The sequence below is a fragment of the Lepisosteus platostomus genome, chromosome 20 (assembly GCF_059453375.1).
Source record: "Lepisosteus platostomus isolate fLepPlt1 chromosome 20, fLepPlt1.hap1, whole genome shotgun sequence".
Taxonomy (NCBI): Eukaryota; Metazoa; Chordata; class Actinopteri; order Semionotiformes; family Lepisosteidae; genus Lepisosteus; species Lepisosteus platostomus.
Genome location: NC_142630.1, coordinates 2,157,014 through 2,172,121, shown reverse-complemented (window position 1 = coordinate 2,172,121; position 15,108 = coordinate 2,157,014). Strand labels below are relative to the sequence as shown.

Here is a 15,108-nt window from a genome sequence, read left to right as displayed (position 1 = left end):
ATCATGAAGTTGGCATGCTGCAAAATGAGGCTCCAGGCCTTGGCACGTTGACAAGCCATGAGGCCAGTGTGTGGCTGCTCTTGCTGAAAGAATGGAAAGAGGCATGTGCAGAACAGGAAGGGCTGGTTTTCTCTGTTGAAGGTGTTGGATCACAGTTCATGTGTTTCTCAGTTTCAGGAGGTTCAGGTGTCAAGCTCACCTCAGCGAGCGCACTTGGTAAAGCTGAGCAGGATTCTGGTCGCACCTGTTTCTTCTATGCCTAGAGTAAACACAATGTTTTTTACAAGAGTACATGCACTCTTGTGCTGTTGAGTGTGAAAGAAAGTTCTGTGTTTTCTATAAGCTGGAAGAGCGTATGTTTTGTTTAGATATAGAACAATTTTGTTAGATTTTGGAGCTGGGCAGTTTGATTGATAATACTATTATATCATTTATGTGTGACTGGCAGCTTTCTAGATGTTCTTTTTTTTATGGGACTGAGCAAATCTTTTAAGTTTAATTCCTGGAGTTCATATTCCAAACAAGGTCTGTGTTTTAACTACTTTTTTAATTAACATTAATTTGCAAGTAAAAACATTATAAGTAAAGTCTTGAACTTGTGAAATATACCGCGTGAAAGCAACTGATAACGCTGAAAGAGATTAGAAACAGGCTCCTGTTTCAGGGTGCCTACTGGCACTGTTAATGTTAATCTGTTTTTACAGCATCATTTAAACATAATATGCACAAGAGGAAACCAGCAATTTCCCTGTCCAAATGGCACCAGGAAGGCAGTGCCAAAGCCTGTCCTTCAGGCTGCAGTTCAGACGGCCCATCTGTATTCACAGTCACGCTCTGTGGAAGCACGCAGGGTTTCCAATGGCAACCGCAATGAAAAGAGTGATTAAAGCTGTAAACGAAGCAGCCGTGACGTTGGGTGAAGGAGCACCAGTAGCCCGGCAGCGCGCCTGCTCACCCCCGCCAGAGCCCGAGCTCCAGCCAAGGGGCAAGCCTTGTCAGCGTTCACTGAGCACAATCCAGCGGTCTGTTTTACCACTCCTGCCCATCTGGCATGGCCTGGGTCACTTTCCCATACGTCCTCTCTGCCTCTCTGGCTATTTGTGAGAATAGTCAATGGCATTTGCCTGCAGATATGTGATTCAGCCCCATTTCTCTCCACAAGCCTTTATCCAAGCCATCAATTTACAAAAGAGACACCCAAATCACCAAGTCTTCTCATCTCCCGAGACACCCACTTACTTAGCGGACTGCAGCAGTCTGTTCTTGGAACAGTTCACATCTATTTGTTTTTATCAACAGTCTTATACACACTGGGGCCGTAACATCGCTGTAACAGCAACACAGGCAAACGACTGCGGTCGAAGTGCCTTCAGAAGTGATTTGCACTCTCAGGGAGACTTTGCCCATAGAAGACCAGGGTGCCAGGAAAAGTGACTTTTAAGAAGCAGTTCATTCCAGTTGCAAGTTACTTCTGTAATGGATAACATTGCAAAAATAAAATAGCAGTTTAAGAGGAAATGTATATTTTACATGGTAACTACACACACTACATAGACCACTGCAGCTGATGGCTTTTTAAAATTATTCCTGTAAATGTCAAACAGTAAGTTGTGTTACTAATGTTACGCAAGTAGCATAACTGTATAACTGTGAAAGTCACTTCAGTCAGCACTGTGGCTGACTTCTATGGGTCCAATATTAATTTTGTCTTAAGGACCAAACTACACCTTTCATCTTGTGAGTATGTACTCCCAGTAATGTACTCTGAAGTATTTACTGAGCAGTCGTTAAGATATTTCTTTAATAATGTCTGGACTACTTCCAAGTTTTTTTTTTACTGCTGTAGCCTTTTTATCCAAGGATTTCCTTACAGATCTGAAATCTGAAAATATTCATCTCGTTCCCATTTATCCAATTTATTCCCCCCCTTATCTCCTCTTACTAAATTCACACATGAGCACATTCCCGTATTGCACAAGACTGATGACTGTCCTGTAATTTCAGTGCATACCTATGTCATGTTGTCATCCGACAGGCAGAGCCCTGGTATCTGTAGACTGTGTTCCCCTGGACTGGACAGTTGCAGTCAGGATAGCCAAGGAACAAGTTGAGGCTTGTCTGAATAAATACTACAACAGGCTATTCTCTGTGACAGGAGTGCAAGGTGGAACTGCACCTTGATTCACATATATTGGAAATGTCTAAGGTTAAGCAGGTGCTGTACATGATGAGGCATTTCATTTTTACACAGAATCATAGCAGGATGTTTCTTTACAATCCTTGAAAACAAATCTGAAATCTAAACTCTCTTAAAAATATAAAACCTGTCGCCTAGTATAACATTAAAAATGCTGACTGAAAACAAAAGCTTAATTAATAACACGCTGATATGATACATTAGCATAATGGTACAGAATTCGTCCAGAACTGAAAGCTTTAGTTAGTTAGTGCAAATTCCATGAAGGCTTTCTTGTCATAGAAATCTTTTAGCCCTTGGTAACACTAACTCACTTTTTTCATGCAGCAGGTGAGAAAAGGTTCACCTTTTGATAACCCATCTACAGCTCTGTAGATAGTGATTGTTTTCACGGATGAATAAGATCAAAGTTAAACAGTCGTCTATTGTTCCCACTATTGTTGTCCACTTTGGGGCAGCCACCAAAGTTCTAAGGCCCCTGGCCAGCTGTGTCACCTCTTGGGGTTACTAACATTTGGTTATTGCAAATTGGATTTGGGTTTGGTGTCACAGTTCTCACCTCCATATTTGTCTTACTGATAAAAGAGTCTTTCCCCTTTCCTCCCGACATACGATCAGAGTTGTGGCAGCAGAGATTCTTGAGCACTTGCCAGCAGGAACCCCAGGATATAACATGTCAATCTGTGTTTGGGAGGGAGCAACATATGTAACACGAAGGAATCCTTGTTTTTGAGTCTTTCAGAAGAGCAAAGTGAGCTGTTGACTTGTTTCTTTAATGAACATTGATCAGGGTGTCTTGGTGGTGAAGTGGTCCGCATGGCTGCCTCGCAGTGCTGGGGCCCTGGGTTCAATTCCGAGGGTGCTGTCTGTGTGGAGTTTGCATGTTCTTCCTGTGTCTACACTGGTTTCTTTGAGGTGTTCTGGTTTCCTCCCACAGTCAAAAAAAAAAAAACTAGGTAGGTTATTGGCTTGTAGGAAAATTGACCCAAGTGTGAGTGTGTGGTTATCTGTGTGTGCGCTTTGCGATAGACTGGTGTCCCATCCAGGGTGTAACCTGCCCTGTGGCTCCGACTCCCCTGTGAACCTGCATTGGATAAAGTGGTTAAAAACGGATGGATAAGCAATGATGAAGGCCCACTACTAGGACACAACAGATGTGTCCCAAAGTGGAATAAATTGTGGGGATTTAAGAGTTGAAAGGTTAAAGGTCTTCACAAGACTGACAACTGGATAAACAGTGGTTCACAGATACTCCAAACATTGCTGATCCAGCAGCTCCCCATTTAGCTTCTGTCAAAGAGATGGGGGAGAGGTATACTAAACTTCAGAAGCCGAGGAAGCGAACGAAGTCCAGATGTGCCTTCTTTCCTGGAATCTGCTCCAGTGTGCCCAGTCCTGACAGTATCCTTTTACACCAGATAAGAAACTGCACTTGTTAAGCATCAGACAGCAAGCTCCAGTATATGTGTTTTTCATCAAGTCAGTGCTCTGCAATGTTTTTTTCTGTTACGTGTCAGTGATGCCCTGTCCCGCAGCAAACTTTATAATCCTGTGTGAAGTATCGCCCTGTATCAAAGCTTGAAACCGTAAAAGCAAACTTGAGACCATAGCTTATAATATGGAAATTTGTAGGTAGTCACAACAAGCAGCACTGCAAAGAAATGGTAGATTTTCCATTTTTATAATATTGATATATCCTGCATGGTGCTCTTTATTTTTTGTATTTGTCCCTGTCCTAAAGAACACACAAACAAATTGATTTGTGTGGTTGGATTTACGCTCGTGGTTTTTTAAGAAGTCTGACTGCAGGCGGGTGTTGGGATACCTTGTTGTAAGTCAAAACAAATGAGTAAGAGGACCTGGTGCCATGTGGTTAGGAGCAAAACACAGCTGTGTCTCTCTTGTGTCGCAGTTTCCAAAACCATAATGGCTTCACTCTAACTGAGGGTGGATAAACAACCATTGTGTGAATTATAATATTTCTTCAGGTAAAGATCTGATCAAGACCAATTGTGTGAAACGAATCCCTGCCTCACAAAAAAGGAATTACTTTTGTAAATAAGCAGACGTTGATATTGCTCTGCCTTACCTATGAAAATCAACACAGCTTACATGCTTCCAGCTTCATCAATCCTTTAACCTGTGTTGATTTATCTTATCTTTTTTTCTATGTGGTCAGAGAGACGTCCAGCATTCCTCTCATCCCACTGGGACTGAAAGAGACCAAAGAAGTGGACTTCTCTGTTCCTTTCAAGGTACGGGACTGCTGAGAGTTTAGCCTTGAGATGACAGTGTCAGCCACGGTTGACCATAAATACATCTCTCTTTGCTATGTTGTTCAGAAGCAGCCCATGCTTTAAAAATCCATCCAAAACCAAAGTATTATTTATTTCTTGTTAGAATTACAGCTGCCCAAATGCGTTATCTATGCAGAAGCCTTTTCTTTTGAAAGCTCAGTAATATAGAGGTTGTCAGTAGTGTTGTGTTTATTTCTTATCGCCATACCTTGTCTCGGGTATCTCCTTGATTTACACCCTTTATAAAAGACAATTGCAGGCTAGGTTTGCCATAGTTAAGACCATCATTATGCTGGGTCTAATGATAAGGTATCAGGTTTCCTCCTCCATTGCTGACGGCTCTGCTGTGAGAGCTTTCCCGCATGTGCTGCAGAAATGCTTGGCAGTGACTTGCACAAGACTTGAGCTTCCAGTTAATTTAAAGACTGTCTGGGCGTCTAGTCCTACATTCCAGATCAGAGAGCAAAGTGAGGCATTAAAGCACAAACTGGAGCAACACGTTATTAGCACAGCAGTCTGCCTCCGTTCCAGAAGACATTTTCAGTAGTTGGGTCAGATCCTTAATAAGTCCGATACCGTGACAAACTGTGTGAGAGGTTGTTTGGCATGACTCACCCAGCTGGGGGACCAGCAGGCGGACTGTAAGGATGAGAGTGACTGAACCCCCCCCTCACTTCCATGAGGAATGAGCCAGGGAGCTGCTGCAAGGGTGGAGATGGGGCGGTGGGAGGGGTGCAAGACAGATGTGCAAAGGGAGGCAGGGAATATCTACACACTTAGGAGAACACACACGAGCAGGACTACAGTCTGACTTTCCTGCCAAAGTTCTGTAATCAACTCCATTTCTCAGATGTTTCAGGTTATTGTTGCAGCACTTCTAACATGCAGGTCTGCTCCCGCCAGCTCCTTCCATGTGGTGACCTTTCTGTTTGTCATCACAGGACTTCATTTTGGAACATTACAGTGAAGATGGCTCAAAATATGAAGAGGAAATTGCAGACCTAATGGATCTGCGACAGGTGAGGTTGCAATACTGCCACACCCAGTGCAGGTTTCTTAACTTCTACATTTGAACTTATATATTATCAATTTCAAGTCCTGACAGTTTTGTTTTTATTCTTAAATGTTCCTCGTGAGTTTATCCATCCACCCATTTTCTAACTGCTTCATCTAATACAGGGTTGCTGAGGAGCCAGAGCCTACTTCATCGTTTTACATAGTATCGTAACTAGATTAAAATAGTTGGAAGATTCTATCATATATTTAATATATGTATACTCATACATATTCTGTGTATTTTCTATACTTTTCATTTGTCTGAATGGATGAGATCCTAGGATCAATTATCTGCTAACTACCAAATAGGCTGGATAACCTTTCTGACGTTCTCATATGTGTGGCACAGTGGCGCTGTGTGTAGCATCGCTGCCTCACGGCGCCGAAGCCCTGCAGGGAGTTTGCACGTTCTCCAGGTGTTCCACGGGTTTCCTTCAGGTGCCCTGGTTTCCTTCCACAGTCCAAGACCTGCTGGAAGTCTTGACTTCTGGGAAAATTGACCCTGGTGTGAGTGAGTGTGTGTGTGTGTGCCCTGCAGTGCACTGGTGTCCTGCCCGGGGTGTATCCTGCCTTGTGCCCGATGCTTGCTGGGATAGGCTCCGGCTCCACCCTTGACCCTGAATTAGATGAAGCGGTTAGACAATGGCTGATGGGTGTTATAATAATAATAATAATAATTGCTTACACTTATATAGCGCTTTTTCTGGACACTCCACTCAAAGCGCTTTACAGGTAATGGGGACTCCCCTCCACCACCACCAATGTGCAGCATCCACCTGGATGATGCGACGGCAGCCATAGTGCGCCAGAACGCTCCCCACACACCAGCTCTCAGTGGGGAGGAGAGCAGAGTGATGAAGCCAATTCATAGAGGGGGATTATTAGGAGGCCATGATTGATAACAGCCGATGGGGAAATTTGGCCAGGACACCGGGATTACACCCCTACTCTTTTCGAGAAGCGCCCTGGGATTTTTAATGACCACAGAGAGTCAGGACCTCGGTTTTACGTCTCATCCGAAGGACGGCGCCTGTTTACAGTATAGTGTCCCCGTCACTATACTGGGGCATTAGGACCCACATGGACCACAGGGTGAGCGCCCCCTGCTGGCCCCACTGACACCTCTTCCAGCAGCAACCTTAGTTTTTCCCAGGAGGTTTCCCATCCAGGTACTGACCAGGCTCACACCTGCTGAGCTTCAGTGGGCTGCCAGTTGTGAGTTGCAGGGTGATATGGCTGCTGGCCAACACAGTGGGTGTTCTTCTTTGTCCTTTGGAATTGACCCTGATGGCGTCTCTTGGTGTCCGCAGGCCTGCCGCAACCCCAGCAGGAGTGAGACTGGAGTTGAGTTGCTCTCCAGCTACTTCAGCCAGCTCTCGTTGGTGGAAAACAGATTTTTCCCACCCAGCCGACAGATGGGAATATTTTTCACATGGTATTCTGGTCTTTATTGCTTTGTGATTACGTTTACTCTCTTAAGTTTTCACTTGTGAGGAATGGTTATAAACAAGTGCTTATATACTTGACAAGCCTAAAAAATGAGAGTAAAAAATGTTTTATAGTTTTTTTTTTAAGAAAAACAAAAATGTGGGTATCATTTTTAGGGATTTGGGTAACATAGTCTTCACAAGAATGTACCTCCAGTGGGTTTACTAGAAGTTAGATCTAGTGACTGTTCTTGTAATAGTGTATCAGTTCCTGATGGAGCACAGTTCAAGGCGTGTTCTTGGCTGAAGCCCTCGGAAGCTTGACGTTGACCTCAGCCGTGCCTCCTGGCAGGTATGACTCTTTCACCGGAGTGCCGGTGTGCCAGCAGAACATCTCCTTGGAGAAGGCCAGCGTCCTCTTCAACATCGCAGCACTCTACACTCAGATAGGCACGCGCTGTGACCGCCAGACCAGGACCGGCCTGGAGGACACCATTGACGCCTTTCAGAAAGCCGCAGGTACGCTCAAAGCTTAATAATAATAATAATAATAATAATAATAATAATAATTGCTTACACTTACATAGCGCTTTTCTGGACACTCCACTCAAAGCGCTTTACAGGTAATGGGGACTCCTCTCAACCACCACCAGTGTGCAGCCCCACCTGGATGATGCGACGGCAGCCATAGTGCGCCAGAACACTCCCCACACATCAGCTATCAGTGGGGAGGAGAGCAGAGTGATGAAGCCAGTTCATAGAGGGGGATTATTAGGAGGCCGTGATTGGTTAGGGCCAATGGGAAATTTGGCCAGGACGCTGGGGTTAAATCCCCTACTCTTTTCGAGAAACGCCCTGGGATTTTTATTGACAGAGAGTCATGATCTCGGTTTTACGTCTCATCTGAAGGACGGCGCCTGTTTACAGTCTAGTGTTCCCGTCACTATACTGGGGCATTAGGACCCACATGGACCGCAGGGTGAGCCCCCCTGCTGGCCCCACTGACACCTCTTCCAGCAGCAGCCTGAGTTAACCTTAGCTTAAAGCTCAAGCTTAAGTAACTCCCTTTACTCAACATGAAACAACATTTCGCAGTTAAGCTCATCTATAAATCTTGGAAATGCTAATTAGAATGTCTTCTATTCTGTGTCTTCTTATTTCCTCTCATTGTATTCTTGAGCTATCTCTTATTGTGTTACACCGCTCTGGGCCAGCAATAGCTGAAGACAAGCATAGCCCTATTTACAGATGAGGAAGTGAGGGGGATTTAAGGTTAATAGTTAATGAAATGCCACCTTTTGGTAAATGATGTTGGCTTTGTTCTTTTGTGCAAATGCAAATGCATTTTAGTAGTTTGTCACTGACTTTTATATTTATATGCAGTACTAACTATTAACGATGAATGCAATCAGCAGGTGTCCTTTGTTTCAGATTGATTTCTTTGTGGGTTAGTTTGTTGGGTTTAAGATACCTCATAGCCACAAATGTGACCCCCCACAGCTTCAAAGAATAAGACACTACTTTCTATGTAACAATACCTTGATAACGCAGATTTTCACTGTGCTGAAACAAGACTAACAGTCGGAGCAACTTGTACTGGTTCCAATAAAACTAGGAGAATAAGGAGGGTTAGGTTTGTCTTCATGTGATGAATTAGGAAGGTCGCACTTCAGCTTTGTTTCCTACGGTCTTTACTCATGCAAAGTTGTTGTGCATGAGAAACAGGCTATGCAAAACACTCTGGTATCAGGTTCATGCAGACAGTGTTGACTTTGTTCCCCGTTAACAAGGAATTTCATTACATCCTGTTATCTGAAAAGATATTTGAGATCCAGCTTTAAAGTTAATGGCAAAAATAACAGCAGTCATTATCAAACTGTACAACATAAGTCAGGCCTAGAGGTCCACTATAATCCTTTGCTTTGTTCAATCAGCATTAAGACAAAGCAGAGGTAAACATTAAAGGTTTCACAGAAAGAAAGTAATGTTTCTAAATAATAAGTAAATAAAGTCAATAAAATAATGATAAAGGTTACATTGAGGGTAAAATCCAATAAAGCTTTAGATTTGCATGCGGTTTAAGTATTTAGTTTGGCATCTTAACAATCAGGAAGTGCACAGGTGGTGTTTTCCTTGTTGGGACAGTGTTTGTTGCCTTCCTTGATTTTAGCATTTTATGCTTCTGATTAAAAAGGCATTTCAGCAGGAATTCAGTGAATGCAGAAGAAGTGGCCCATGTGTCAACAGGCTTTATCCCCAACTTGTAAGACTGGGTGGAATCCAGCCCCCACTGTGAGAACTGAGCCTGACATGCTGACAGACTTGGCTGTTTATGTTGACATGTCGGACAATGCAGGAAAGCAATTAAAAAGGTGGAAATTTGCTAGGATAAACTACTGTATGGTTACAATAATAGCGTTTAAATCCATGGATGTCATGTTAAATTGTATAATGCACAGTGAAGGCCTCAGTCAGAATATTTTTGTACAGTTTTGTTCGCCATGTTACATTAAAGATGTTGCTGTGCTGGAATCGGTAAAGGGAGGATCCAGCAGAAAGAATTCCAGGGCTGAAGGGACTGAGCTACACTGAGAGGCTGAAAGAACTGAGCCTTTGTAGTCCGGAACAGGGACAATTCCAAAGGAACCTGATCCCAGTCTTCAGAATCCTCAAAGGCGCTGACAAATATCAGCCAGAGGATTTCTTCAGAAAGGGCAGCGAAACACGAACCAGAGGACGCACGTGGAAACTATGCAGAAGTGCATTTAAAACTGAAAGTGGGAGGTCTTTCTTTACCCAAAGGGTTGTAGGAGTATGGGCCAAGCAGCCCCGCTATGTTTGTGAAACTGATACCCTGGTTTCTTTCAGTTTCTTTGGATCAATTAGCTGCAACTTACTGAATGGGCTAAATGGGCTGATTGGCCTCCTGTCCTATGTAACTTTTCTAACGTACGTGTCGCCCTCTCAGGAGTCCTCAGCCACCTGAAGGAGACCTTCACCCACACCCCCAGCTACGACATGAGCCCTGCCATGCTCGGCGTGCTGAAGAAGATGATGCTGGCCCAGGCTCAGGAGTGCGTCTTCGAGAAGACCGCCCTCCCTGGCATCAGGAACGAGTACTTCTCCCTCTTGAGAATGGCACAGGAGGTTGCCAAGGTATGGAGAGCCAGTGACTGGGATCATCTTGGGTACAGCCCCAGCTAAACCCAACGAGCACTGCTGCTGTTCTCGTTGATAATACATCAGGGAAGAGCATTTACCCCCGTCAGTGACAGAGCTCAGATGAGTTAGTGAACCTACATGTGATAGGTTTTCACATTTGTGAAGCACACTGACCTGAATTATGTTCTCTATGCAGAATCTTATGTACTTAGTCTATGTATATAGTCACCCGCATCGTCAAGTTTTTTAAACTAATAATAATAACTAATAACAGTTTTTTGATGTCCCTCAATTTTCAGTGTGTGGTTCAGTATAATAAACACAGTCCAGTTTCCAAAGCAGCATCTGATCTTTGTAAACGAATCTTGCTGTGTAAGCTTGCTTCTGACCTTGAGAATGAGGATTGTTTTATGTTACGGCAGGATGGAACAGAGCAGCTCTTTGGCCTGTTGGTTCGGTCTGACGGTGCCGTGTTTTCCTCCTCTGCTCCTCTCCCATGTGTGGAACGCGGCGGCCGGGGCTCTAACGTGTCCGTTGCTCTCGCAGGTGGCGGAAGATTACAGTCTTGTGCACCAGGCGATGACTCAGAGTCCAGTCAAGGACAACGTGCCCTTCTTCTGGTCGACCATGGTGCAGGTGAAGATGAGCCACTACCGCGGCCTGGCCCATTACTTTGTGGCCACCGCCCTGCTTGATCATAGACGTAAGCACCACAGCGCCGTCTTCCTCACCCTCGTCTTTCCGGTGTGTGGTTTCGAGCTGCGCAGCAGTCTTGCCATGACAAACCAGTTTGCTCCAAAGACCAGTCCTGCTCCCTTCCTTCACGGCAATTTCAGTAGTGTTGCAAAATACGTGAAAAGCTTTAATCTTTCCCCATGTAATATTTTTTTTAAATCAACTGAGATGAAACTACTAGGAAATAATGAGCAGTTCGTTCTGTTACACATTGAGTCCGTTTTTTAGGGGCTTATAACCAGTCTCTAATAAACCAGACTAAAAGAACTAATCCGCTTCAAGCATGTTAATTGTAACATCTTTAACGAGGAAAAAATAACAGGCTTTGTCCTGAAGGATAAAAAGTGCATCTCTGCCTTTTCGTGTGCATCTCCTTCAGCGTGTGTGTCAGATGATACCATGATCTCTCAGTTTAAAGATGGATTAGCTGATGCCCGTCTCTGTTGTGTGTCTGTGTGCTCAGTGGGCCCGAACGATGATGAAGACCGGCAGGAGAAGGCCTTATCCCAGCTCTACGACAGCATGCCTGAGGGACGCTCGCCTCTCGACATCCTCAAAAGCAAAGATGAACGCACGTTCCTAGGTAAATCTCCAGCGATTCGGACATCACCGCAAGCCTGTGATGAATCTCTGGGGTCTTTGCTTGTGTTTTTGGGCCGCAGTGCTCCAGTTTCCGGCGCGTGTTTTGAGCCTTGAGCAGGCTGTGTGACCCAGGCCTGGCAGGGCCAAGCCAGGGTCACGTCACCGGCCAACAGTGACTGGGGTTCCCCAGCGCAGCACCCCCTGTGGCCTCCTGAGTGCCGAAGGGCGTGAGGTGGTGCCAGAGATTCACACGCCCTGCCTCCAAACTGCACTGGGCTGAGTTTGTGTTAAAAAGAAAGAAAAGATCAACACAAATGTTCCCAATTGTGTGTGCGTAGCGTAGGTGTGTAAATTCAAGGTGTTGTGCTTGTATTAGTGAACGACAGCCTTGCAGCGCTCTGACAGTGGTACCTGCGTCCTCTCCCCAGGAAAAGCGCACCTCCGGAAGGCCGTCCTGGGGCACGAGGAGGCCCTGCGGGTCCATGGCCTGTGCCGGCACCTGAAGAAGCTAGACATCCTGCACGAGATCCTGCAGGTCAGCCACCGGCGCTCGGCCGACAAGTACTCCACCTACGAGACCGGGGACGACTTCGTGGACTACAGGGAGGCGCCCGACATCATCTGTGAGTGTGAACTGAGGCGCCCGCAAGGCTCCTGCGCTCGTGCGTGTGCAGCGCTGTGTGCGGATTCGCGAGGGGTTCAGTATGTGGACAGCCTTTCTCTTTCCTGGCAGGGCCACGACAAGGCTTCTGTCTGATGTTTATGTTCATTATCAATTTGCTTTTGTGTGTTCACTGTAGGTAGGTGACATGATAGTCTTCGCTATCGTTTAAGCTTCATTTTTAGAGTGTTGTATTTTGTTGATCGTGTGGTGCCCGTTCTTGAAGAGCTGTACTATATTAATAATATTATTTGTTTTTCATCCTCAGCTAAAACAGAACAGAGAGCTGAAATTGCCGTGTCCTTTTCAACAAAGGTGAAAGTCAAAGACTTTTTCCAAAAGCTGGTATGTGGGTTACTAATTCCTACAAATAACAGGGCTCTTTTACCTACAACTGGTTAAGTGCTTTATTGGAAAACAACACTGAATTATTTCAATTACATAAAACACACTACTGAAAACTTTGGCGTTGTTTTTTAATACAGCAAATCATGCGTTCTTTAAGTGGTGCACTACTAACAATATTAACCAACTAAATTTATCTTGAAGTTCACTTGGTATGGAATGTGGGAGGCCTGTTAATAGTTGAAAAATATTGGTCTCTTCTATGTATCGAAGGGCAGATCCCAACGTACCTGGCACAAAACCATGGCACGTTTATGATAAATACATTCTTTGAGGTCATAAAAATATTTTTCAATTCAATTAACAGGTGTTTACTTTGGTTCTAAAGATGCCTTAAAGGAGCAGTTTGTCAGATGCTTTCTTTCTTGAGTTGTTTCCATCCCTAATGTAATTCTCCAGTGTTTCTGAGAGGAGCATCCTGCAGTATTTGGTTCTCTTGACTGTGTAATCCACAAAGCCAACTGGGCTCATAAACACCTTTTTTGCACATGTTTGGAAGAATGCGCTGTAATAAATATTTTTGCTTCAAAACCTTTAAACCTTTAGCATTATTTCAAAATGCAGCAAAATCCATCTAGCTCGGGGTTCAGATTCATGCCACATTCTCTTCCAGACTTATGGAGTAGAGTTTACATAACCAAGAATGATTTAAATGAATGATAGTGTTATCTTTGGATTTTTATTTACCTTTCAATCTCTGGGGCAAAAAAGGCTACAAACTCTGATATATGCTGCAGTAATGCTCATAGTTAAAATATGTCTATAAATAGAGTGATGGGATTGTGGAGACATTCAGTGTGAAGGTAAACCCACACTGTGTCTGGTCCTTCAGGCTTGTTTGTGTAGCTCCACCTGAACAGATTCTGAATTTAGCTGACAAAACACCACTAAAGTACAGTTTAATAATGTATGCATGATTAGCTTTTCTGCATTTGCAGTTATGAAACAATGTGCAGGTGTGTTCCATTTCTATTTATAAAAATGGAAAAAAAGGCTGCTTCTTTCCAGGAATGGATGTTTCAGTTTTGCAATTGTTAATAAACTCTACACTGCCCTGTTTCTAATATTTAATATTTATTTACCTCGGCATTGCTAATGTGGAAGGTGCTGTGATAAAACTGTCATGTACTGTAGGTGTCGCAAGATGAGTGAGCTCTGGAGTCATTCTACTTCAAGGCCATACATGCCCGAGATTTCTTGTTTGAGTTTGTGTGATGTCACTGCAGCTGTGCTGACAGCTGTCTCTGGTTTCCAGGGCCCCCTGTCCCTGTTTTCAGCCAAGCAGAGATGGACAGCCCCTCGGACAGTCCGCCTGCGCACAGAGGATGGGGATCTGGGCTTCACGCTCAAGGGGGTTTCACCAGTGCAGGTCCAGTCCCTGGACCCCCTGAGCCCTGCGGCTGTGAGTACCCTTCTGTCTGAAGAGCAGCGCCCAGAAACACTCCCTGAGCAACTCGGGTCACAGGGCCCACTTTTCAAAACACTTAGGTGCTTACATTCCTTCTGCTTCCTGTGGGGATATAAGCACCTATTTCTTTGTAAAATAGGACCCATAAGACTATTCTGTAATTTAAAAGCTTCGAAACTATTAATTTTACAACTTTTTCAACTAGTATTTTCTTAACGAAATAGTGAAATAGTGAAAGGACAGTGAAAGCAGTGTATCTGCAGCCACTTTACTGCAGTGGTGACATATTTGTAGTAGCTGCTTCCCTGTGGAACTCAATAGCTTCTTGCACTGACTTCAGAGAAAACTATTTAACAAACAGAATCCCGCTCCTGTTAACAGCATTCAGCTTTACTTGCGATTCTTGGGATATAAAGCTGAACTTTAAAGTGATCTTTAAACTAAGACCATGGGTCAGATGTGCAAGTGCACAAGGGTACCTTGTAAGGCTTCCTGGGGAGAAATACAAGTTCCCCTTCTTTTGCTGATTTAATTAAACTTCTGAGAACTGTACTCCTGTTTTTTTGTGAGAATGCTCATTATAATGCTAGCAACAAAGAGCGGGCCCTAATTAAAACCAACAGGCTTCATGTAAAGAGGGATTACCAAGATTATATAATGGCTGTACTCAAGTGCTTACGCTGTGGGTGAACTCTTTAATTATGAGTTACCAGACAACATTTGTTTGACCAGCTTTTTTTGCCTGAAAAAAAAGAGGAAAGAAAAAAAGAAGTGAAATGTTTTGTCAGAAGTGAAGTGCTGATGTTGACAAATTCTGCAGCCTTTTCCCACAACTCTCAAATGGAAACTGAAACAGCAGTCTCTCCTGTTCATTCTCGTAGATCTTGCACAGAGCTTTGGAAAGACCGCAGGCAGACATCTGTAGCATTCAGTTTTTCCTCTTTTCCCTTGTGCTGTCAGAGAGTAAACACATGAATAACTACAGCTGCCAGCAGCGGTCAGGATGACATATCCCTTATCATGGGCAAGGCCAGATTTAGATACAGCATTTGTGGTTCTTCAATGTGATGCAGAATAACCGTAATCATAGAATAAGGCCGCTTGCACTTTCTAAGTAGTTACAAGAAGATGTTGGCAGGGAGATTTAGGCACATAAGCGGTCCTACAGTGTGTCTTCT

General features: G+C 44.1%; 1 protein-coding gene across 2 annotated transcripts in view; it reads left to right on the top strand.

Moving 5' to 3' along the window:
- rhpn2 (rhophilin, Rho GTPase binding protein 2) overlaps positions 1-15,108 on the top strand; it is a 35,015-nt gene that overhangs the window by 15,546 nt on the left and 4,361 nt on the right. Inside the window, exons 4-13 of one of the 2 annotated variants that reach the window (XM_088614485.1) lie at positions 4,377-4,452; positions 5,436-5,513; positions 6,861-6,985; positions 7,330-7,496; positions 9,946-10,133; positions 10,686-10,842; positions 11,338-11,457; positions 11,885-12,079; positions 12,386-12,432; positions 13,778-13,924. In XM_088614485.1, coding sequence (XP_088470611.1) covers positions 4,377-4,452; positions 5,436-5,513; positions 6,861-6,985; positions 7,330-7,496; positions 9,946-10,133; positions 10,686-10,842; positions 11,338-11,457; positions 11,885-12,079; positions 12,386-12,432; positions 13,778-13,924 — 1,300 coding nt within the window. Of the gene's footprint in view, positions 1-4,376; positions 4,453-5,435; positions 5,514-6,860; positions 6,986-7,329; positions 7,497-9,945; positions 10,134-10,685; positions 10,843-11,337; positions 11,458-11,884; positions 12,080-12,385; positions 12,463-13,777; positions 13,925-15,108 lie in introns of both variants that reach the window. The other variant, XM_088614484.1, reaches the window with a different exon arrangement.